This window comes from Garra rufa, chromosome 23 (assembly GCF_049309525.1).
Source record: "Garra rufa chromosome 23, GarRuf1.0, whole genome shotgun sequence".
NCBI lineage: Eukaryota > Metazoa > Chordata > Actinopteri > Cypriniformes > Cyprinidae > Garra > Garra rufa.
Genome location: NC_133383.1, coordinates 23,106,109 through 23,129,267, shown reverse-complemented (window position 1 = coordinate 23,129,267; position 23,159 = coordinate 23,106,109). Strand labels below are relative to the sequence as shown.

The following is a 23,159-nucleotide window of genomic DNA, read 5'->3' as shown; positions in this document are numbered from 1 at the left end:
CGACCATTCTGTTTTTGTTTCAAATGTTTAAATGTTAAAAACAAATTTAAATAAAAACTGCTCATGCTACATGTCTTTGTATCATGATTAAATTGCAGTGTTTAGTTCTAATTTTCAATTTATTTATTTTTTATTATTAAAAAATGTTTAGTTGTTGTAGTAGCAGCAACTGCAAAAACAGTTTCATGACCAAGAAAAAATATTTATGGCTGGTAATTTTTTTTTTTTTTTTGTAAATTACCAAAAAAAAAATTGTTTGTATCATGATTAAAATGGCAGCTATGGCAAAAATGTAGGAATTACAACAAAAGTATTGTAATTTCCCTACTGTAGAATAAGGTAAAAAAAAAAAAAAAAAAAAAACATACCTGTGAAATACTCATTTTCATTTATTTTACAGAATTGTTTTCCATTCTCCTGTTGTAAGAATAATAATATAAAATTATCATCATCATTATATTCTAATTTGTTTGGTTTCTAAATATACCAGTGTGAGAGTAATTTAGACTGAGACACCATTTCACAACTAAAAAGAGGATTGAGTCCCCTTTAAACCTCAAGACCAAGTCAATTCACTAGCTTTTTTCTTTGTTTAGTTTGCACACTGAAACTGTATTGGAGCTCTTAATTGTGAACTCTCAAAGCGCACCAAATAGATGAATTTAACTGTAAAATGTACTAAACTTTCTTGCGGGGGAGCATGCCCCCGGAGCCCCCTACAGGGACTGCTCTGGGAATTCTCACTCCAAGCTGAACTCAAAAGTGGGTAGCCCTGGTATATAATAACGTATAGTAAGTAAAGCAACATAAATCGTCTCATTATTTATTTATTTAAACTGAAAATACTGGCTAATCAATTTACAATGATTTTCACTCAGAAATTGTACAACTAATTTCAGAACTTACAAAAAACAGCAAGTAAATTTTGGAAAAAGACTTAAATAGTTTTCTAATTTTCTTGTAAAACGTAGGCTACTCATAAAACTGTCTTTTTGTTTTACTTCGAAAAATGTTTTTTTTACACTGTATTTATCAAATGCACACAATTCACGACTGTAATGTTTAACGTAAATCTTTCCAAGACTTGCTTAGCCAGATAAATGTCATGCTCGTAACAGTACATATCAATCCAGCCCCAAACTCCGTGATGCTCTGTCTATGCAGCCAATTCATTGGCTGGACTTGCGGACCGTCCCAGTAATGGGCGTGATATTCTCAATGTGGGTTAGTGTGTCCATCCTGCACTCGAACGCACTGCACAGTTCAGTCTACGTACAGACACTCGTATAGCCTGCAGCGATGGATCTTGAACAAATGGGACCCCAAACCTTCCTGTACGGTATGTAATGCGTTAAATACTTATCTTGATCTGCTCTTGTCATAATCAATTAGATCATACGTATAGTACGTAAACGTGGCAATAAGAGCTAGTAAGTTACGCAAACTGAGTATGGAGTAACGGTAGCGTGGTAGCCTGCCGGCTAACCCAAGTTATATCAACAGACTCAAACGGCTTAAAAGCACATGTTGATGTGTGAACTAGTATAAATGCGTTATATCGCTATTAAATTGTTTGGTGTGGAGTGACATTAAACTACAGCACGTGTAGAGCATGCTTTCATTCGCACTAGCTAAACGGTTAGCACTATATTGTTCACATAGTGGTAACGTTTGTTAGCAACTAACCAGGCAAGTATTTGTTTATTCTAGCTTTTATAAGTTAGTTAAATTCAAAATAAACTTCTAAATCGAGTGTATTACAGAAAAGAAACGAAACCCCCAGAGTTCGTGACTCCCCGCACGCGCTCTCTAAACACGTGCACTTAGCTCTGGCGCTCCAAAATGGCGTCACTGTGCTACACGTGTTAAATGAGACAACGCATTAAGTGTTTGAATTCGCTTGCTAGCCTGTAACTTAACATTGTAATGTTCGTTATATGTGATAAGTCATTTGAATTTTCATTAAGTACTGTTTTTTTTTCTTAGTTTCGTTTTTCTAATAAACATGTTTGTATTATATCAATGCTAACGGTGTTTGAAACTGTTCTACATGATCTACTAGTGAAAACGCAAATCTGGTGAACAAAAATAGCTGCATTGTCTGGTCTTGTGCTGTAAATTAATTTCAACATGAATGAGGATCTCACAAACCTTGCCACGTGTAGTTCCTTACTTCAAAACGAAACCATGACTGCAAGCCGTTTTAAATATAATATTCTTAAAAAAAAACGACGCAACGTGCTATACCGCGAAATGAACATGAGAGAACCGCTTTTTGAAGCCAGATTATTTCAGTGAAACGGTTCAAAAAACGTGCAGAATGTTTCCTTCACAAATTGAATTAAACCAAGCGGTTCACTGTCTGACTCATTTATTAAACCAAGATAGTAAAAGGTACCACGTGCCAAAGTAAATGAATCACTTCATTGGTTTGGTGATTGCATTACTCGAAAATACCAGTTTACATTATTATTAATTATAATTATAGAAATGAACTAATTTAGAAAGGCTGCTTTAAATCGATCGAAAGTGATGATAAAGACATTTATATGTTAAAAAAAGATTTCTATTACAGATAAATGCTGTTCTTCTGAGCTTTCTATTCATCAAAGAAACCTGAAAAATTCTGCTTGGCTGTTTTCAACATAATAATAATAATAAATGTTTTTTGAGCAGCAAATCGGGAATATTAAAATGATTTGTGAAGGATGTAACTGGAGTAATAGTGCTAAAAATTCAGCTTTGAAATCAAAGGAATAAATTACATTTTAAAATATATTCAAACAGAAAACAGTTATTATAAATAGTAAAAATGTTTCAAAATATTACTGTTTTTGCTGAACTTTGAAAAAACATAAAATCGTACTGTTCAAAAACTTTTGACTCGTACTGTGTTTACACTTACTATTACAGAAAAGCTCTTTTCTTATATTTTTAAAATAAACTTTTTGCTTGTTTTTACAGGTTGTGAGCTCAAGGCAGGCAAGGAGGTCAAATTTAATCCAGAGGATGATGATTTTGATCATCAGTTATCAGTCAGAATGGTATGTGGCCTTGTTTTAAATCAGCGGTTCTCAATTCCAGTCCTTGCGCCCCACCGCTCTGCATATTTTTACATGTCTCTCTTAGTTAACACACCTGATTCAAATAACCAGCTCGTTAGAAGTGTTCATTGCTCCCTACTCCCTGAGCGGGGGAAATCTGTTTACTATACTTCGAAACATTCATTCACATATTTGCGCTACGCCACCGCATGTAGCGCCTTCACACACAGATGAAACTTACTAGAGAAGTGTGACATAAATGCATCTGTAAATAAATACATTTTAAATTTACGTCTCGAATGCTTTAATGACCTTCAAATGGAACATATACACTCACTTCGAACTAATGAATAATGGCGGAATATCCTGTGATGTCCACTTCGAAGGGCAGTAACGTTGGAATAGAACAAACGTCTGAAGCGATACGTGAAACACACAAAATATGCAGAGCGGTGGGGCGCGAGGAATTGGAATTGAGAACCGCTGTTTTAAATGGTCCTCCAAGTTTTATTAAAATTTAAATTTCATATATAAAGCATTTGTTTATTTGTTAATTGTGGCAGGCCTGCGTTGACCCCTCAACAAAAGACGAACTGAATGTTGTGGAGATCGAAGGGCAAGATTCAGAGGGTGAGAAGGTCAAGGCAATTCTGGCCACACTCAAGCCGTCCACTCTCCCCAGTGTAAGTAGAATGTCCATCACGTTTCACACATCTTTTGGGTAAACTTGAGTTGATCTCTGAATTGCTCTTGCTGATTTTAACTAAAGATGTGTTTGTATCGCAGGTGTGTTTGGGTGGTTTTGAGATCACTCCACCTGTCGTGTTCCGTCTACGTTCTGGTTCCGGTCCAGTTCACATTAGTGGACAGCATCTCGTCAGTAAGTATAATACTTGAAGAGGTGTTTGATTATTTGGGATTGTCTCAGATAAACGTATGAAAAACAAGTTTCTCATTGGAACTTTTCTTTCAGTCATGGGAGGAGACCAGTCCTTTGATGAAGAAGAGGAGGAGGAGGAAGAAGAAGAGGAGACATTGACAGCAGCTAAGAAAAGGCCAGCGCCGTTGTCTCAGAAGCCTTCAGTAAGTTATGAAATGAGTTAGGGTCCTTTCACTGATATGTATATACAGTTGAGGTCAAAATATTACATACACCTTGCAGAATCCACAAAATGGTAATTATTTTACCAAAATAAGAGGGATCATACATAATTTTATTTAATACTGACCTGAATAAGATATTTCATATAAAAGATGTTCTTTTTATAAGATTTTTCTGTTCTTCAGAAAAATCCTTCAGGTCCCACAAATTCTTTGGTTCTTCAGCATTTGTGTGTATTCGAACCGTTTCCAACAATGACTGTATGATTTTGAGATCCATCTTGTCACACTGAAGACAACTGAGGGACTCATATGCAACTATTACATAAGGTTCAAACACTCACTGATGCTCCAGAAGGAAAAACGATGCATTAAAGCCAGGGGTGGAAACTTTTGAACAGAATGAAAATGTGTACATGTTTCTTATTTTGCCTAAATATCATATTTTTTTCATTTAGTCCTGACCTTCAGAAGGTACAGAAGATACTTAAAAAAAGATAAATTTACCTTGATCTTCAAAATAAAAAGGTTTTCACTCCGCGGCTCTCAATGCATTTGAACCTTCTGTAATAGTTGCATGCGAGTCCCTCAGTTGTCCTCAGTGTGAAAAGACGGATCTCAGAATCATGCAGTCGTTGTTGGAAAGGGTTCAAATACACAAAAATGCTGAAAAACCAAAGAATTTGTGGGACCTGAAGGATTTTTCTGAAGAATAAGTGGGCAGTTTAACTGTTCAGGACAAACAAGGGACTCAAGGGACCTTAATTGTGTATGTGTGTGAAATTTTGTGGCTCATTTTCTAACCAACTTTCTCTCATAGAAAAAAATGAAGATGGATGAGGAGGAGGATGATGATGACGACGATGAAGATGAGTAAGTGTTGTCTTGGCCATCCATGAAAAGTCAAATGTATTTAGTGTTTTAGAAATAGTATTCCTAAGTAAATGAAATAAGTGCTGTTAATTTGAAGATTGAATGTGAAATTATTGCAATATAAAAATATATTTAAAAATGTTAATTTTTTTTTTTTTTTTTTTTTTTTTAAATTGACGGCACTAGAAATAATATTTTCACTTTACCTTCCAGGGATGATGAGGATGACGATGAAGACGACGATGATGATGAAGAGGAGGAGGAGGAAAGTGAAGAGGAGTCTCCTGTAAAGGTGAAATGAGTTATTCAGGCCCTAAATCTTGTAGAATATTTCAAAAGCATCAGAAATGCTTATTTTCCCAATTGTTCTGTTAGGCAAAGAAGACACCATCCAAACCGCAGACTCCTGCACAGAACGGAAAAGGGCCCAAGCCAAATACGCCTGCTAAACAACAAAACAAGACTCCTGAAAAGAGCAAAAAGGATGACAAGAAAACACAGTCACCCAAAACGCCACAGGTTTTAACCATCCCAGATATCAAAACCAAGATGATGGCGAGTGTAGAAAAGGTATGTTTTCCTTGGCACCCTTCTCCACATATTAAGGCAATGACACAATAGTAAGAAATCATTGTTTTTCTATGCTTTGATGGGATACAATGGAAAAAAAGTTTAAAGGAAAAAAAAAAATACTAGAAAAAGTACTCATAAGTTTTGTTTGTTTGTTTTTTGCAGGGTGTATCATTGCCCAAAGTACAGCAGAAGTTTGAGAACTTTGTGAAGAACTGCTTCAGAGTCACCGACGCAAAGGTATGTGCTTTGCTCTTGTGTTATGTTGTTTTTGATATTGTGACAAATAATGTCTTTTTTTTTATGTTTATCAAACCATGTGACTTCAGATTTGGCATACAGTAGTTTTCAGATATTTATGAAATTAACACTTCACTTGTCTAAAAAAGAATAATAATTAAAGTTTAATGGTATTCATTATGATATTAGGACATGGGTTTTTGTTTTGGCCTCCAAATGTTTAAAATTAATGTTAGTAAAACCATGTTATCAACTAAAGAGGTGTTTTCAAGTCATTGTATGCTTGACTTAATTGTAATATTGTAATTAATTATAAACTGTTCTTCTGTTTTGTTTTGTTTTCCCCCTCAAGATAATTGATGAGCTGTGGAAGTGGAGACAGAGTGTCAAATAGAAGAACTACAACACCTTTTATTTTGCTTAAATTATTAGGCACCCCCCTTCCCTTTTTTTTTTTTTTGACCATGATTTTACTTTTGTTACCTTCAATTTTATGTTCGTCCCCCGTACTCCTCAGTTTTTATGTCAAATCCGTGCCATTCCCTGAAAAGACTTTACTCAGAACATGACCTTTTTCATCCTTTGCAATCTGGCCTCTCTTCACTCCTGTGGTGTTGTCATGTGCAGGGAGTATGGCCTTAATTTGGCAGCCTTGTTGCTCAAACGAGACTCTAAACAGAAGATTTCAACCCTCTTAATTTGTATGGAGATTTGTTGACTACCCGTCCATGGTTTCTTTCCAAATGACATGGAAATGTGTGTATAGTATTCTGATTAGAGATGTGCCTGAGAAGTCGATTTACGGAAATCTTGAACAGCTTGACCTGTATTGCAATGCATGATTGATGGTTTTCAGAATGGTTTCAGTCATAAATTTTAGTGTTTCATCAGTTCATGCTATTTTTGTAATTGGTGATATCTTGTAACCTGCTAGAAGGTGGGATGTACCGTATGTTTGGGGTTGATTTAATCAACTGTAAGAAATCCAAATGTCAACAATGTATACTGTAGTTAATGTCACAGTCTGTGCAGCTAAGTCTCAGAATTCTTAATCTCTGGACTGCAGATCATATGTGGTTCACTTTTTTTGACTTCCTTGAATCTGTTTGAATGCAAATAAAGTTTATATTTCACAAGTGTAAACTCATCTGTGGCTCATTAAATTAATCTTGGAGTAGACAGGACCGGTTTGCTGGGTTTCCCCAAGATTTGTTCTATGCTTGACTGACATCTGTCTTTAAGATAGTCTTATCTAGTTTGAACACCTAGCATTTAGCAAGGGTAATGAGTATTATTTTTCCAGGTAAATACACTTTTTTTTTTGTAACCAACAGAAAATTATTTAAAGAAAAAATAAGTTGACTAACTATCAGAGCTGGGTAGATTACTTACAAAGTGTAATCCATTGTTATACATTTTATGTAATGTAATCAGATTACTTGTGACCTAACTCATTTATCACATTGATTTAAATAGAATAATCTTATACCATATTGACATAAAAATACAAAGAGTAAGAAAATGTATTACATTTGTCACTATAAGCAACATGAAGTGCATTAAACTTTATATTACTTCATGTTTTCTCAAACTAGTGTTTGTGAAGGAGCTTCAGAGGGTTTGAATTTAATGAAAACCTAATAATCAAATCATAAAAAGGTAAATTAAAATCATTTTATTGAAATAAAAACGTACTAAACATTTTTATATTTTTTTTACCTGCATGTCATAACCAGAGACAAATAACTGAAGAACATGCAAATGTGATTCTTAATTATTAAAATATTTATTTTAAAATCTCTGGAGAGCTTCTAGTAAATGTATTAGGTGAAAGATGATCAGATGACAAACGTTTGTGTGAATTTGTGAATGTTTGCATTTTAATGTGTTTGAAAGACAAAAGCCTTCAAAATGCATAGAAATACATGGTTAAACAACAGAAGTGATCATTCAAATAAAAATCAATGTCAATGTGAACAAAATGTAAGACTTTCTGAATATGTATATATAAGCAGTAGGCTATTTTAGAAAGGACAAAAGATTAAAAAATATATAGGAATAATTTGTTGCTATTGTGTAAATATGTAATCATGTAATCCATAAAAAAGTAACTGTAGCCTGATTACAAGTATTTTAAAATGTAATGTAATCTGATTACAAATACATAATTTTTGGAATCTGAATCTAGGTTACATGTAATCAGTACCCAGCTCTCTAAGCGTTTTATGCAACTGGGATTTTGTAATGATCAAAATGACCAGGAAAACACAATTAGATTCCAGAAAAATAAAGCTGACACATAACGTGGTCATTTAACTGTTTTCCAACATTGCGCTGGGAAAAAAAAAGTAAATTTAAAGAATAATAAGGTAGATCAAGGATAAGGGGGCATATTAAATATTAGTGTTGCGTTATTCGCTGTGGTGACTCTCTTAATATATGATTAATACACCCTTACGAAAATTAACCATGGTTTTACAAATAAAACCAAAAAAGTTAACTACAGTTAAACCATATGGTAACCACAAATTAGCATGGTCTTGCTACACTAACCATAACCATGGTATTTTTAGTAAAACTATGGCTATACAAATGGTAATCAATGCGCCAAAAACATGGTTACAATTTTACTTTAATGAAACCATAGTTGATTTTCATAAGGGTAAGTTGTATTTTATCTTGACGGTTAACACTCTCTTGAACATTATCTTACTTTCGGTTTGTTTGCATTGCTATTTGTAAATTGTAAAGTTACCTCAGAAGTTACCTTAGTTGGGGGGAAAAACGCCGCGTCGCTTATGTTGTTTTCGCGCGAAAAATTGGTAATTGCCTTGTCTTTTGCTTTGAAACGTTTGTCTTCAGAAACGTTTAGACTGATTTCAAGGTTTTCGCTTACCTAGTAAATTATACTTTACATTTACAAAGTTATATAAGTAGTCACGATTTCTTTAATAGAAATTTTACCAGCATTGTCTATTCTTTGACGCCACAGGTTTGCTATATGGTTGGCAATAATCAAGTTGAATTATTTTAATGTGCTTAAATGTTGAGGATATGTTAAATATTTTTAGATGTTTCATATATATTGCATTTTTCGTTGTTAAAGTTTGCGGTTGTAGAAGACTGACATAGGACCACTTGCAAGTAATAGTCAACAGAGGGCAGTAAAACACCACTCTTTCGCTTTACCAAGCAATTTGTAGTTGAGCAACTCAAGTGATGTCATTGCTGTAGATGTGGAAAGGAGCCAAGAATACTTCCTGTGTAAATTATCCTGAGCCTGAGTCTATGTTACCGATGGCTTTCTCAGATGACCCCAACTCAACCATACACATCACCTCACCCTCTCCAGTCAAAGAGGCTCTGGCACAGGTCACTCCTAACCATCTGTCCGCAAAGAGCTGTGGCGGAACTCCACAGGTTCACCCTGCGGAGGCTTCGACAGCATCATAATGTAAGGAGTCTGTTAAATCACTTTATAATGGACACCCCTCCATTTACCCCCCACCCAGGCCTTTAAAACAGGTCAGTTCCTGAGAGTCAGCACTTTGGGAGGAGGGAGTTGGTTGCGGAGGGCATAAAGGCATTTTTATGGTCCCACAGGATCCCGCATTTATCTGCTTGAGGACATAAGTGCTTCTTTGCTGTGGCAGGCATAATCGACTGCAAGCAACTACCAGGACTCAGTGTTTATTTGTCGATCAAGTTGTGTAGGACCTCTGAAAGCAACACATTACTCTAGAGAAAAGTGCTGCTTGGGGATTTGGAAAATGCCTCTTCTAAAAAAACATTAGGCGAATAACAAATTAAGCAAAGCACGCCTTTTGTGTTAATGCCAAAACAGAATGTTTATTACTTTTTGTTTGCTATTTACATATTTATCAAATACAAAGTATAATACAGAGTTTGGGATGCAACAGCACACCTACATCATCTAACAAACCCTTGTTTCATCTGAAATTGTTCTTTTCCTCTGACACACAACATTCAACCATCGAAGCATGATTCTGAAGAGTTTCCGAGCGGCGTTTGAAGCCACTGCTGAATAAATCTAACCGATAAAATAAATTGCAACCACCCCGTACAACGTCCTACGCCCGTCTTCTGGACATCTCATGCGATTCCTCAAAAGATTTGGATGTAGTTTCATAAAATAAAGAATTAGATTGATGAAATTAGATCAATGATGGAAAAGTGTTTCTATTGTGCATCGTTGTGTCGTTTTATTTTCACAAATGGCCAGATTGGGGGCGTTTTAGGTCGTGCAACTCACATTATAAATAATTAATTCATCGTTACTTCCCTCTTCTGCATTAATCCTGTATTCTACAGCTCTGAGTGGTGGAGAAATTACACAGGGGGGCAGAAGGGTAAATGAAAGGATGGAGGAGAAGATCAGAGGATCTGTAAAAGGGTCAGCTGAGATGGTCTGTTCCCTTCTGCAAGTCACTTTGTCAGTGAAACTGACTCTGATGGGAATAAAAGTCTCTGTACGCACAGACACACCACCGAAAACGGGCTTCGTTTATTCTGCAGAGGCTCGTACGACGCAGAACCGTTTTATGTATATGGGTTTGCTCACTGTTGGATGCCCAATATTAGTTCCTCACTTTTTTTGTGGAATGAAATAGTCTTTTACGATGGAGATAAAGTCAACCAACATCCCAGTCCATCAAAAAGAACGAGAATGTCATTTGCTTCTCGAGTTCTGGTGCTCATACGAGCGCAGTCACTCCCCCAAGCTTGCCGCTCTCCTCGCTCGCCCAAGGCTGTAGGTTCTGCAGGGCGAACAGTGATGAGTTGTGGATGCAGAGTGGGTCTGATGGAACTGAATCAGTCAAAGACTTCTGAAAGGCGTCGTGCTGGAGTTGAATCATCAGCCGGTTGGCCTGCTGACGCTCTGCCTCCCTCTCCTCTGCCGTCTGCCGCCTGACATGAGATGAAAGGAAAAGATATAGAGAAAATTAGAAGAGCTGAAGTTTTACATTTGCCACAAACTCGCTTGTGTGCACATTTACACTCTTAAAAATAAAGACTCCAAAGGGGTGTTTTTCCAGTGAAGAACCATTTTTGGTTCCCTAAAGAACCTTTCAGTGAACAGTTCTTAAAAGAACCACTTTGAAGAACTCTTAAAAAAAAGAACCTTTTTCTGCATTTGAAAAATTCCATGGATGTTCAAGGTTCTTCACTGAACCGTCAATGCCAATAAAGAATCTTTCATTTTAAGAGTGTACTGCAGAAATTTGGTTTCCAGTGCAAAGACTGAAACACAAGGTGAAAAACACTAATTGTGTGAATTGTTTCTAATTGTGTCTAACATACGGATTTGGATATAATTTATCTAAGTCTGTGAAATTTGTCCGGAGATGCAATTGATTATTCAAGGTAAATGTCAAGTTTATTTAAACATTACATTTGAGTAATGTTCAAGCAGCCCCTCCTCTTCTGCAAAGTGTGGCGTGTCGTTAGTGTATTTGCCTTAATTAATAATTCATATTTCTTCTTGACAACACCATTATTTTCCCATTAATTCTTACAGGTATTACGGCCGTTAGTAGGTCAAATTTGAAAAGTGATTTTAGGTCATTACAGACACTAATGTGGTTAGTCTATATATATATATATGCATGTTCAAAAGGCCTACAGTTTAGTTTGTCTTTAGTCGTTTAGTGATTTTATGCCCAAATCTTTCTATGATTCCCATCATTTCTGTTACAGTAGTAAAACAATCAGGGCACCTATTTTGCAGTATGTGTTGACCTGACAAACGTTTAGGAAAAAAAGGATACGAAATCAGAAATTTAGTCTTGTGCATTTGTTCCTCATATCTCATCACACTTGAGTTTTTCACCATTTTCCTCAACGTTTCTACATCTTATATTAAAATATATCTCCTTTTTCTTTTGTCTCACCTCCACTTGGTCCTGCGGTTTTGAAACCAGGTTTTGACTTGGGCGTCTGTCATCTTCAGAGTTTTGGCCAAGGCTGCTCGTTCAGCGCTGGCCAGGTATTTTTGTCTGTGGAAGCGCTTCTCCAGCTCACAGATCTGCACTCGGGAGAAAGACGTACGAGGCTTCTTTCTCTTAGGTGGTGTGCGGTTCTGGTACGGGTGACCAATACGGCGAGCCACAGTGAAAGGCGTCAGGGCTGCTGTGGTATGAATAAGGAGGGAAAAGCCAGTGAGAGATGAGGTAAGTCATGAAGAGTCTGACATAAGCTGTTGACCTCCTTCTATCACAAGAAAGACATTTTCTTAGTTGCCTTTTAACAATGTATTTTTTTAGGGTACAAGATGTCTTTGTCATATATTTACAGTGTAAAAAAAAGTTTTTGCAATAGCAGTATATATATATTTTTAAATGCATTTAAATATTTTAAAGACAGACCTTCCAAGCCCAGAAAAAAAGCAATGCATTGCACTGATTCTCAGAATCAGGGAAATGTTGATATTAGCCTATGTTAGATGAAGAATGCATTTTTTTGTTACTTCTATTTATTTGTTTTATTTTATTATTATTTAAAACATTTTAAGAAGGACTGTTTTAAAGTAAATTGCGTTTTGCACATTAAACAGCTTTCGCTTAAAGGTTTGGGTAACTGTGTAATGCATTAATCATCCCAAGTTTCTGACTCTTGCTGAGTCAAAGGGAAACTGTGTTCCTCGTCGTTATAAATTACTCCATGCCTTCATGCACTATACCTTTTAGATGTCAAATTAGACTTTACCTTATTGATTGATAAATACTAAAACCCCTCATAAATAGATGGATTGCTGATGCTCTTAGTATTTGTTGAGAGGCCTGTTACTCAGGTTACATATAAGATGTACAATAAAATCACACAAAACATATCCTATTAATGTTGCATCAAATACAAACAGCAGCTGTTCACCTAATGACAGTAATTACCTATATTGTTAATTTATTTATTACCTAAAACAGACAGAGCAGCAGAGAGCGCCTGTTACCGCAGCTATAGGTGGCAATAATTAAAGCTGGTGAAATATTGATATGTCTTTCTAATGGCACAGCGTTCGCCATTTAGCCTAGAATAAAGAAAGCTGGTGATCTATGCGACAGCTCTGAATTGTAAGAGGTAACATTCATATGCAAAAGAGCGGTTGACTAAATATAACAATACTCATTTATTTCTGTATTTATGTAGCACGCTTGATGGATGTTCAGTACATATTTGAGAAACAAAACAAATATGTCTGTGTACTATTTAAAACGGTTTAATCTAAAAATAAATAAAAAAATCAGACGCAATGATTTAAATTAGGCTATTAAATAATTATTCAGATACGCGTCCAATAAGCTTAAATATAAAGCAAAACCATGCAAACAAAAATTCATTTTTGCAGACGCATTAAGCTGAACATCTTCCCATCGGCCTTTTCATTTAATTTCGGCCATAACTAGCACAGGTGTTTCACGCTCTTCAAGGTCAAATAAAACTAAAACGAGCTCTTCTGCAGCATCCATTCATCTGCCGCCTCTTTATGGAAACACTAGGATCAAGTTTCCCAGACAGACTGTCTAATATTTATCGTATTGAAACCTCCATCAATTCATCCTTGTGATTCTTTTACCATCAAACATGCAACAGCATCAGTTTGCACAACTGAAATGGAACTAAAATGGCAAATAATAAAGAGTGCGTTGTGCTATTTTAGAGAATACATGTCTATTACGATAACGACTTTAAATACGTCGTTTTGAAATATAGAATATTTGAGTAGCCTAAGTGCGTTCATATGTATATGATTTAAATAATTGTTTAAATGCACTTTAATGATAGGCTAACTAAAGCATCACAATATCTTAGGCCTAAAGTTATTGCTAAAGCATGGTAATAGCATGTCGCCAACAATAGTTGAAGAGCTTTTTTGTTTTAGTTCTGTCAAAACAATGCCGTCATATATACAATAAATAAAATAAAAATACATACATTTACAACAAGAAAAAAAAAAAAAACAGCAGAGACTAGTCTGTTAGGTTAGCCTAGCTAGGCTACTAAAAGAAGAAATTTGTACGGTTTTACTTTTTCTAAGTTGAGTTGTTTGACTTTTACTATCACAAATCTTAAAACCACCGACAAACTACAAATATTTTAAAATATAGTTCACACAGTTTGGACTTTTTACAATTATGTTTGTGTTGTTATAAAATGCAAATGGTGAACTTGAGTGTTTTTATTTTTCAGTCAGTTCAGCATTTTCTTATTCTGATCACTTCAACCACGATTTTTGTTTGTTAAACAAAAAGAACAGATCGAACGAATAAGCGTATTTGTTTACCTGCAAACCTGTCTTTTGCGAAGCGCTGGCTGCTCTCCATCCAGGGAAAACTGAGGCTCCCAAGTCCGGGTACCGCGCTGGCCATGGGTGGAGGCACGGCCGCGGCCAGGGGCCTGTGAGCCGGGACCCTAATCACTCCTCCGGGCGCAAGGGTCAAGTTCATTCCGTATGGACTGGACTCCTCATATGGAGCCGCGATTCCGTGAAAAGTGCCGGTTAGTGTTGTGTACGGCGTTGCGCTCGCTCCCGTTGGGCTGCCGAGATGGTAACTGCCTCCGCTCGCGCTGCTGCTGCTGCTTTCTGAATTATTCCTGGTCGAGTTCTGCTGTGACTCTTGATCGGTGCCGCTGAGAATCTGGTCAATGCCGAAGCTGATGGGTTCATGTTGGGTAGGTTGTGATGTTTGACTGGTGCCACTTGGGCTGGAGCTTGGGGCTCGGTCCATCCTCACCACCCGAACCTTTCCAGTGAGTTTATTCCACAGACAATTTCGGACTGCCCTGGAACTGTACTATGGAAAATTCTATCTCTATGAAGTAAGGGAATCCCTGGTAATATCTACTTTGTGATATATTACTCCTCGAGTTTCAATTCTTGACTTAGGATGGCTTGGACGCATTCGTCTGTGGGTGAAAAGTTTTTGGCACGAGGACTTGGCAGATTTCTGGCACTCTCTCTCTCTACTGGATCCCTGCACGGAGCTCGTTGAGCGCTTCTCTTCTCTGATTGGACAGTGCTCAATCTCCCTCTCCTTATTGGCTTTCATTTTGTTACAAGTCACAAAACATAACGCGTTTTGTGACATCATTCTTTAAAATGCAGATCGTTTAGTCCCCAATTTCTGTATTGGTCAAGTATCTCTTTATTACGGACATGCTGACATCAGCACATCATAACTGGCTTTTTAAATACTTGAGTATTTAATAGAGATTTTACCGTGGCCTCATGTGGAAATAAAGCGCTTATCAATTGTATTATTATTTACCATATGGCTCTTTTTGTGTAGAAAAAGTTGTTTGTAGTTAGTGTAGGCTGGATGAGATAAGTAACGCATTATTTGATGAATTAGCCTAAACATTTTGATAATCTTTATTAATTTTAGAAACTAATCGGCGTATAAATCACGCTTTAAGATTAAAAAAGAAATCGAATTTTATATCGCCTCCAGCAATTTGAGAAGTGCTTTTGACCTCAAAGCTGCCCTCAACCTTTTTTTTCTAATATGTCAATCAACTCGTTCTCGGCTTTATTAGACGAAGAGAAAACAAATTAAATATCCTTTTTATTTATTTGTGTCCATGGGGCAGATGGAATGTAGGCCTATTGTTCGTATAATATGATATCGCTTCAAGATAAAATACAATAAATGATAATAATAATAGTAATAATACGTTAAAGATTTATATTTTTGCTGTTCACCTTTTAGTCGCTGATGGTACCATTTAAATTCTGATTTATTTTATAAACAATGTTAATTAAAGCGCTTTTTAACTTGAATGTTACGAAGATTTAACATAGTCTGACTAAAATGTATAGGCCTACTGAAAATAGACTGAAAAGTACTCACTAAAATTTCTCTAAATCGATTTTTGGGAATGGTTTATTTATGTCCGATATATTATTCCACAATAATGGTAACATTAAACACTGCACATGGTTATTAATTTTGCAATAGTGCAGACATCATCTTACGTTTTAATGTGTTTTCAAAGCCACGCAAATCATTTTGTTTCAGTTGAATATTTTAACAGAATTATTTACTGGATTGAGTCCTTTATAATTAGCACGTCCCAGCATAATTTCAGTGACTTTTAGATGCTCTTTAGTTGTTGCATCCGGAAACTGTCAGTTTCACAGCTGTGCGCCTAAAGGAGCCACTATTGGCGCTTGGAGAGCTTGCACTCCCTTGCGCTTATTTAATCGAGAGTGTTGGGACACCCGATCTTCTGACAGCGGATCTAAGTGGTTCCTTGTAATCTGCCACGTAAAAATGATTATGCTCTTTTGGCCTGGCCGCCGCGTTTGATTAGCTTCAGGGGGTGGGAGCTGGTGTGGAGCAAATCCGTTTACTTTGAAGTAGTTGATATTTTAATAGACCATTAGTGAGTGCTGACGCTAAAAAGCCTCGTTCCCCCGGGAGCTCGGCCCTCGTCCAGTGGCTGAAGACGCTTACGTCATTCCCGCCGTTGACCCATGGTCAGGGTTTCGCTCCGAGCCTGTTTGCTTTTATCATGCCACATATTTTCCTCTCATTAGATAGATAGATAGATAGATAGATAGATAGATAGATAGATAGATAGATAGATAGATAGATAGATAGATAGATAGATAGATAGATAGATAGATAAATGGATGGATAGAGGATGCATCCAAATATGTGTTCAAGTCCTATCTTAAATAATAAAATAGATCGCTTATAATGCACGTAAAAATAAAGCCGTAAAAATTAAATAGGTATTATTATGTGCAACACAAAATATTATAGGCGTATGTTTTGTTTCAAAGGTTGTTCCAAAAGCGCTTTAAATGTGAAATTTTACATTTTTGCACATCAATGAAAAGTTCTGCTCTGAATTGAACTATAATTTAACATTTTCTTTTTTGGGGGAGGTGGGTATAAAATGCACTCATAAACATCCCGATTAAGGGACACAAACGGTTTCACCTAGCAGGGCGCTCGAGGAGAACTCGGACCCGCTTTTTATGTTTGACCCGTGCAAACAATTTAGCAGGCGAGAATCAATAGATTGATGAAAACTGAATTAAAAGCGTGAAATCCCTCGCTCAAAGAGCAAATAAAGGAATGGTTGGCGAATTGTTGGAGTAATTACCGGGATCTGCATATGAGCGGGCGCGCGTGCCACCCTGCCCCCGGCGCTGTTTTTATTGCGCGTGTCTGCCGTTATCAATTCTGCCGAACATTTTAAATGGGAGTCTGGCAGCCCGCAGTATAAAAGCGCTCAGATAATATGCAAAAAGACGACGCTGCTTTTGAATAATAAATGACGCACTTTTATAGCGGCTTTAAAACACCTGTGATGCTACGATATGAAAAGACCATGATAAGTAATAGTGCATTTAAAAAGGATCTAGTATGTTTTTATTACTATATTTTAAAAAGCATAGAGTGAGAGAGACGGCGGGAAGGAAATGGGCTGAATGAGGAGGGGCTGGGAGCCGGAGAGATATCTGTATTATTGCAATAAAAGCCAAGAAAAAGTGAAAGGCGCCGAAATTCCCTCCCAGCGAAATACCCTGCTTAATGAAAGTTTAGAGTCTCTCTCTATCTCTCTGCCCATGAAATATTCACTCAAACGTTATATAAAGCTCAGCGCCTAATGTCCTTTATGGCTTTTCTTTGTTTTTCTGCTTGTTGTTCTTGCTTATTATTCTTGGGCTGTAATAGAACTCCTTTTAATTTAGTTTACATGGTGCGTCATCTGCGCCGTTTGCTTGCGTTCTTTTTCTTTCTTTCTTTCTTTCTTTCTTTCTTTCTTTCTTTCTTTCTTTCTTTCTTTCTTTCTTTCTTATGTGACAGTGGGGTACTGTACACGTGCATTACCCTCTTGAATTTCCTGCGTAAAAATATAAAATATAAACAATGTTTGTGGCAAGAAAGTAAAACGTTTTTTTTAGTCATGTAATTGAACCATTTTGTACAGTTAATGTGTGTCTAGAAAACAACACATTGGAAAGTTTCTTAAACTCTGTTCATCATATTTCTATAATATTTAAACATGTAAGCTTGTGTGGAGAATATATGTGACTCTGGACCACAAAACCAGTCATAAGGATTTTTAAATTTATTTTTTAAATTGGCCTTATATATCATCTGAAAGCTGAATAAATAGGTTTTCCATTGATGTATGGAATCTGAGGGTGCAAACAAAATCTGAGAAAATCATTGAAAAAAAAAAAACACCTTTAGAGTTGTCCAAATTAGGTTCTTAGCAATGCATATTACTAATCAAAAATTAAGTTTTGATACAGTAGGAAATTTACAAAATATCTTCATGGAGCATGATCTTCACTTAATATCTTAATGATTTTTGGCATTAAAGAAAAATAGATCATTTTGACCCATACAATGTATTTTTGGCTATTGCTAAATATACCCATGCTTCTTAAGACTGGTTTTGTGGTCCAGGGTCACATATATCAAATTAAACAAGAGAACCTGCTGTCTTTTAAGATCTTCCTTTGCCAAAATTGTGAGAGTGACCAGCAAAGACACTATTTGTTGTGTTTATGCATTTGAATGATTGTTTTCATGCAATTTTATCTGCTGTTCAGAAATAAACCATTTGCTATTTATTCACCATTTTGAAATAAACTGCTAAAAATGACGGTGATGAGAATACCAGTGATCATTTTTATTAACAAGGAATTTGATCACCACAACAAATTATAGATTAATACACAAAATTGTACATTTCAAATTTTCTATATTGTTACAATCCACCAGTCATTACAACAGCATTATTTGTACCTGCCATTAATTTGCAATTTTCTAAACAACTTCATTTGTAGAATATGGAATGTTATAAAAAGTTTGAAACATGTAGGGGAAAAAAAACTTTACACTTTCCTTTCTTTTCCAACTGACTCACATTAGTGAGTTTTCAATATTATCTGATTATATGCTGTTCAGGTATTTCTCTTGGATGCACATACATGCATATTTACTGTATTTGTCCTGTAAATTACAAAAAAATAAACCAGACTGAGATGTGTTGCTTGATCGGTTAACCAAAGACTATTGTACTGTAACACACATCAATTTTTCTGAATAATTTTATGTTGAAATATAGTCAGACATTTGTTTTTAGATGCCAGAGCTTTCACTTTATATATGCATCTAGAACATCTTTTTCTCATTGTTCCTATTCAGCTTATAATCAGCTATAATTATTATTCTTCCTCTTTCTCGGCTTCTTATTGTTGTCGTTTTTCTTGTTGTTTTTATTAGCAATCTGCAATGTATGGTAATATGAGTCGATTTATCTGCATTCTCTATATAGAGAATCAGAAAGCAGCTGAATCAGGAAAGACCCCCTACCGTGGGACAGTGTAAACAGAAGCAGATCTCTCAGTGTGTGTGTGTGTGTGTGTGTGTTTGGATAAGGGGGAGCACTGCCACAGGCTTTTGCTTTTAGAGATCTCAGAAACTGCCCCTGATTGAGGAACCTGAAAAAAAGATGAGCAAGAGAGTGAGAGAGAGAGAGCGAGAGCGTGCAACGCACAGCTGTTTAAGACAATAGAGCAGGCTTTAGTGTAACCTGCTCACTGGGAGCATTTCAGCAACAAAGAGCCAAAGAGGAGTTGCCCCAGGGAGGAAATGGATAGCCTCTCTCTCTCCCCCTCCTCTCGCAGAGCTCTCTCGCTCACTCGCGTTGGTTCACACAGACACACAAGTGCATCTCTGTGCCTCATTATTGCTCAGTGTTCAGATGAGCTACGCTCCATTGAGTGAAGAGATGGAGAGAGTTTAACACACCACGCTGTGGAGAAATGAGCCGCAATCGGAAGTGCTCCTCTCAATGTGTGTGTTTGACTGGGCCCTGTTTGAAGTGATGCAAAGATTGTGGTCTTGTAAATGCTTCACTATGGCCATTTACTATTTCCACATTCTGTCTGTCTTGATGAGCTTTATCAGTAACACAAAACAGCACTGCCTTGGTTCCCTAATCTAATCCATACTAATCCACATACTAAACAAAACTCTCTTTTTTTTTGGTAAAATATTTTTTACAATTATTATTATTATTATACTATATATATTTTTTTATAATATGTTACCCTGGACCACAAAACCAGTCTTAAGTAGCAAGGGGAAATTTGTAGCAATAGCCAAAAATACACTGTATGGGTCAAAATTGTCGATTTTTCTTTTATGCCAAATATCATTAGGATATTAAGTAAAGATCATGTTCCATGAATATATTTGGTAAATTTCCTACCGTAAATATACCAAAGCTTAATTTTTGATTTTTAATATGCATTGCTAAGAACTTCATTTGGACAGATTTTTTGCACCCTCAGATTCCAGATTTTCAAATAGTTGCATCTCGGCCAAATATTGTTCTGTCCTAACAAACCATACATCAATGGAAAGCGTATTTATTCAGCTTTCAGATGATGCATAAGCCCATAAATATATGAAAATGTAACTTTTGATTAGTAATATGCATTGCTAAGAACTTCATTTGGCCAACTTTAAAGGTGATTTTCTCAATATTTAGATTTTTTGCACCCTTTCAAATAGTTATATCTCAGCCAAGTTTTGTCCTAAAAACATATAGCAATGGAAAGATTACTTATTCAGCTTTTAGATGATGTACAAATCTCAATTTCAAAAAAACTGACCCTTATGACCCTTATGACCCTTATGTTTTATGGTCCAGGGTCACTTTTACATTTTCTAATAAAATTACATGATGCATTAGAAATATCTGTTATATTTTGTATTTGATTTAATATTATTTTTTTAATATTTATCCTAAAGAATAAAATTAGTTGCATTGGTTGCAAAATGAAATGTAATTTTTTTAATAGAATAGAATATATTATTATATTACAAATTTACATGTTTATTTAGCATTTATTTTTTAATTTAAATAACCTGATATGTTCATCTAGATTAATAAAATAAACTCTTTTTACTGATACAATAAAAGTCAGCGAGGTCCAAAACAACTCCACTGACTTTCATTTTATGGACAACAAACCCTGAGACATTTTCATAATATTAAAAATGTATACATTTTATAATAAAAGACCAATAAAAGCATACAAGTTTTTTATTATTATTATTATATTATTTAGTAAAATATTAGTAGTAGTAGTAGTAGTAGTAGTATTTCTATTATAAATTGTTTTAATACTATTCCATATTGCATTTCGTCGCCTTAGAATTATAAGGTTCTATCTGCGTTCTGAGCACTTTCGAGTTATTGAGCTTCAAAGTTTTTGCATTCCATAGACTTCTGTAGATAGAACCATTTTTGCTTTCTAAAAAAGGGCCCAAAATATACACAGCTTACAAAAGAAACATCAAATAATGTAAATAAGTTGTCACAGAATAAGAATATGTGAGTAACTCAATTTTGACAAAAATGTCAGATTACGACCTTATAATTCCAAGGTGACGATTTTATAAAAATATTATATTATTTTCCTGCATTAATATCAATGTATTCAATTTAGTATTGCTTCAATATTAAATTAAATGTTATAACATGTAAAATATATGATTATTATATTATATAACATTATTTTACAATTAATCATTAATGTATTTTATGTACCTGCATTTTTATGGTGTCATTTTCCTTAACAAACAATGAACAATGCATTTATTACAATATTTATTTATCTTTGTTAATGAAAATACAGTTTTTCATTGTTTGTTCGTGTTAGTTCACAGTACATTTACTGATGTTAACAAACACAACATTAACTAAAATTAATGAATGATGTAGAATTCATCACTGATCATCATTCATCATCACTGATGTAGAATTCATTCTTAGTTAGTTCATTTTTACTAATCTAGCTAACTAATGTTAACTAATGAACCTTATTGTAATGTGTTAGCATTTTTCTTTTGCTTTGTTTTTCAACATGATATTCTCATCTGCATTAATAAGGTAAACATTAATCGCAGTCATTATATGATCACAGAACATTATATATCAAACATAACCAGTTGCTCTAACAGGTCTGCAGGTAAAGCCATCATCCAAACGGCCAGATGTGATGGCTGTACACGGAAAGTCGACTGACACTGTGTGTGCCGGAGGGGATGGTAGATCTGTGGCATGTGGAGAGCAGAACCGCTGCTCTGATGGTTGAGTGCGTGGCTCTGTTTCGCTTTAATGGCAGATGAGACGGGGCAGACGAGTTGGGGGTGCATGTTTGAGGAGGGCAGCTGCAGGAAGAACTTTGGCCTGGAGAACAACTTTAGTTGATGGTACATTATAATTGTAATTATTATTCTCAATCACCTTCAGGTTGTTTATCTTGCTTAATTATAACCTTGCTACATGTGCGATGTGTTTTTCTATGTTCCTCTATCTCTGTGTACATGTGATACGCTGAGTCCGTGTGTGTGTGTTTTGCGCGTGTGTGGCGTCAGTGTCAGCCTCGCCGTGAATCGTGTCAGAGGCACTCAATAAAAGGCGATTATGCAGTGTGTCGCTGTGCCTCTCTTTGTCTTCCTAACGACTGCCTTTTGACCTTCTCACCCTGCCTGCTGCCTGTCGGCGGGAGGGGAGGGAGCGTGGACCAGCTGCCACCAGTCTTACTGCCCCTCTCGTTGGCAGAGGCCTCGGCTACAGCCCCTGCTCCTCCCAGCACGCTGGGCCCTCAGGGTGGAGCAAGCTGTTGAGCCACCAGTCTCCCTGCTGTCCCACCTGCCCTACACACATTTATACATACACACACATCGTCTCTCAGCGTAGCCCGAGGCATCGCTGTCTCCTCCTATGTCTCATCCATCTCCGCTCACTTCCAGTCCGTTCATTTCATGTTTTGTCACTTTTTGGGGCTTTAGTTTTAGTCCTGTTTTCTTTTAGTAGCAATAGCTGTTTTCCCCTCCAAGCGGTTTTCGTCTGTTTACAGAGTTAACTGTCAGGTTTAAGTTACATTAGGTGCTGACATAAACTTGTAGCGCAGTTTATGGACTCTTCTACTGGTTTGAGGGTGTTATAGGATTTTCTATTAATGTTGTTTGCTGTCTCGAGTATGTGTGTGCTGACATCTAACATGAGGCTACTGTGGGATTTAAGAGATAAGAGTTTGAGTTACGGACAGAGAAAAACAATAGCAAGATTTTACAGCGAGGCTCAGTTAGGGAGCGTTAGCATTAGCATTAGGTAGCCCATTGTGGGCTAATAATGTCTTACGTCTTATGTCTTTTTGCCATGTTGATTACCATTTGTGACCCCGGACCACAAAACCAGTCATAAGTTGCATGGATATAGGCCTATGGTATGGGTCAAAATGATCAATTTTCGTTTTAAGCCAAATCA

At 36.1% G+C, this 23,159-nt stretch overlaps 2 protein-coding genes across 2 annotated transcripts; one reads left to right on the top strand and one right to left on the bottom strand.

Annotated features, from left to right (window-relative positions):
* Positions 1 to 1,220: 1,220 nt before the first annotated feature.
* npm1a (nucleophosmin 1a) lies at positions 1,221 to 6,971 on the top strand. The gene is made up of 10 exons (XM_073829767.1): positions 1,221 to 1,339; positions 2,965 to 3,044; positions 3,608 to 3,727; positions 3,831 to 3,924; positions 4,018 to 4,127; positions 4,966 to 5,018; positions 5,232 to 5,310; positions 5,394 to 5,588; positions 5,754 to 5,828; positions 6,181 to 6,971. Exons 1-10 carry the CDS (start codon positions 1,300 to 1,302, stop codon positions 6,220 to 6,222), a joined length of 888 nt encoding a protein of 295 aa, XP_073685868.1. The 5' UTR covers positions 1,221 to 1,299; the 3' UTR covers positions 6,223 to 6,971.
* A 2,697-nt stretch (positions 6,972 to 9,668) lies between these two features.
* Positions 9,669 to 14,742, bottom strand: tlx3b (T cell leukemia homeobox 3b). The gene is made up of 3 exons (XM_073829950.1): positions 14,128 to 14,742; positions 11,741 to 11,978; positions 9,669 to 10,757 (listed from the first exon to the last, which is right to left on the bottom strand). Exons 1-3 carry the CDS (start codon positions 14,570 to 14,572, stop codon positions 10,544 to 10,546), a joined length of 897 nt encoding a protein of 298 aa, XP_073686051.1. The 5' UTR covers positions 14,573 to 14,742; the 3' UTR covers positions 9,669 to 10,543.
* Positions 14,743 to 23,159: the final 8,417 nt, after the last annotated feature.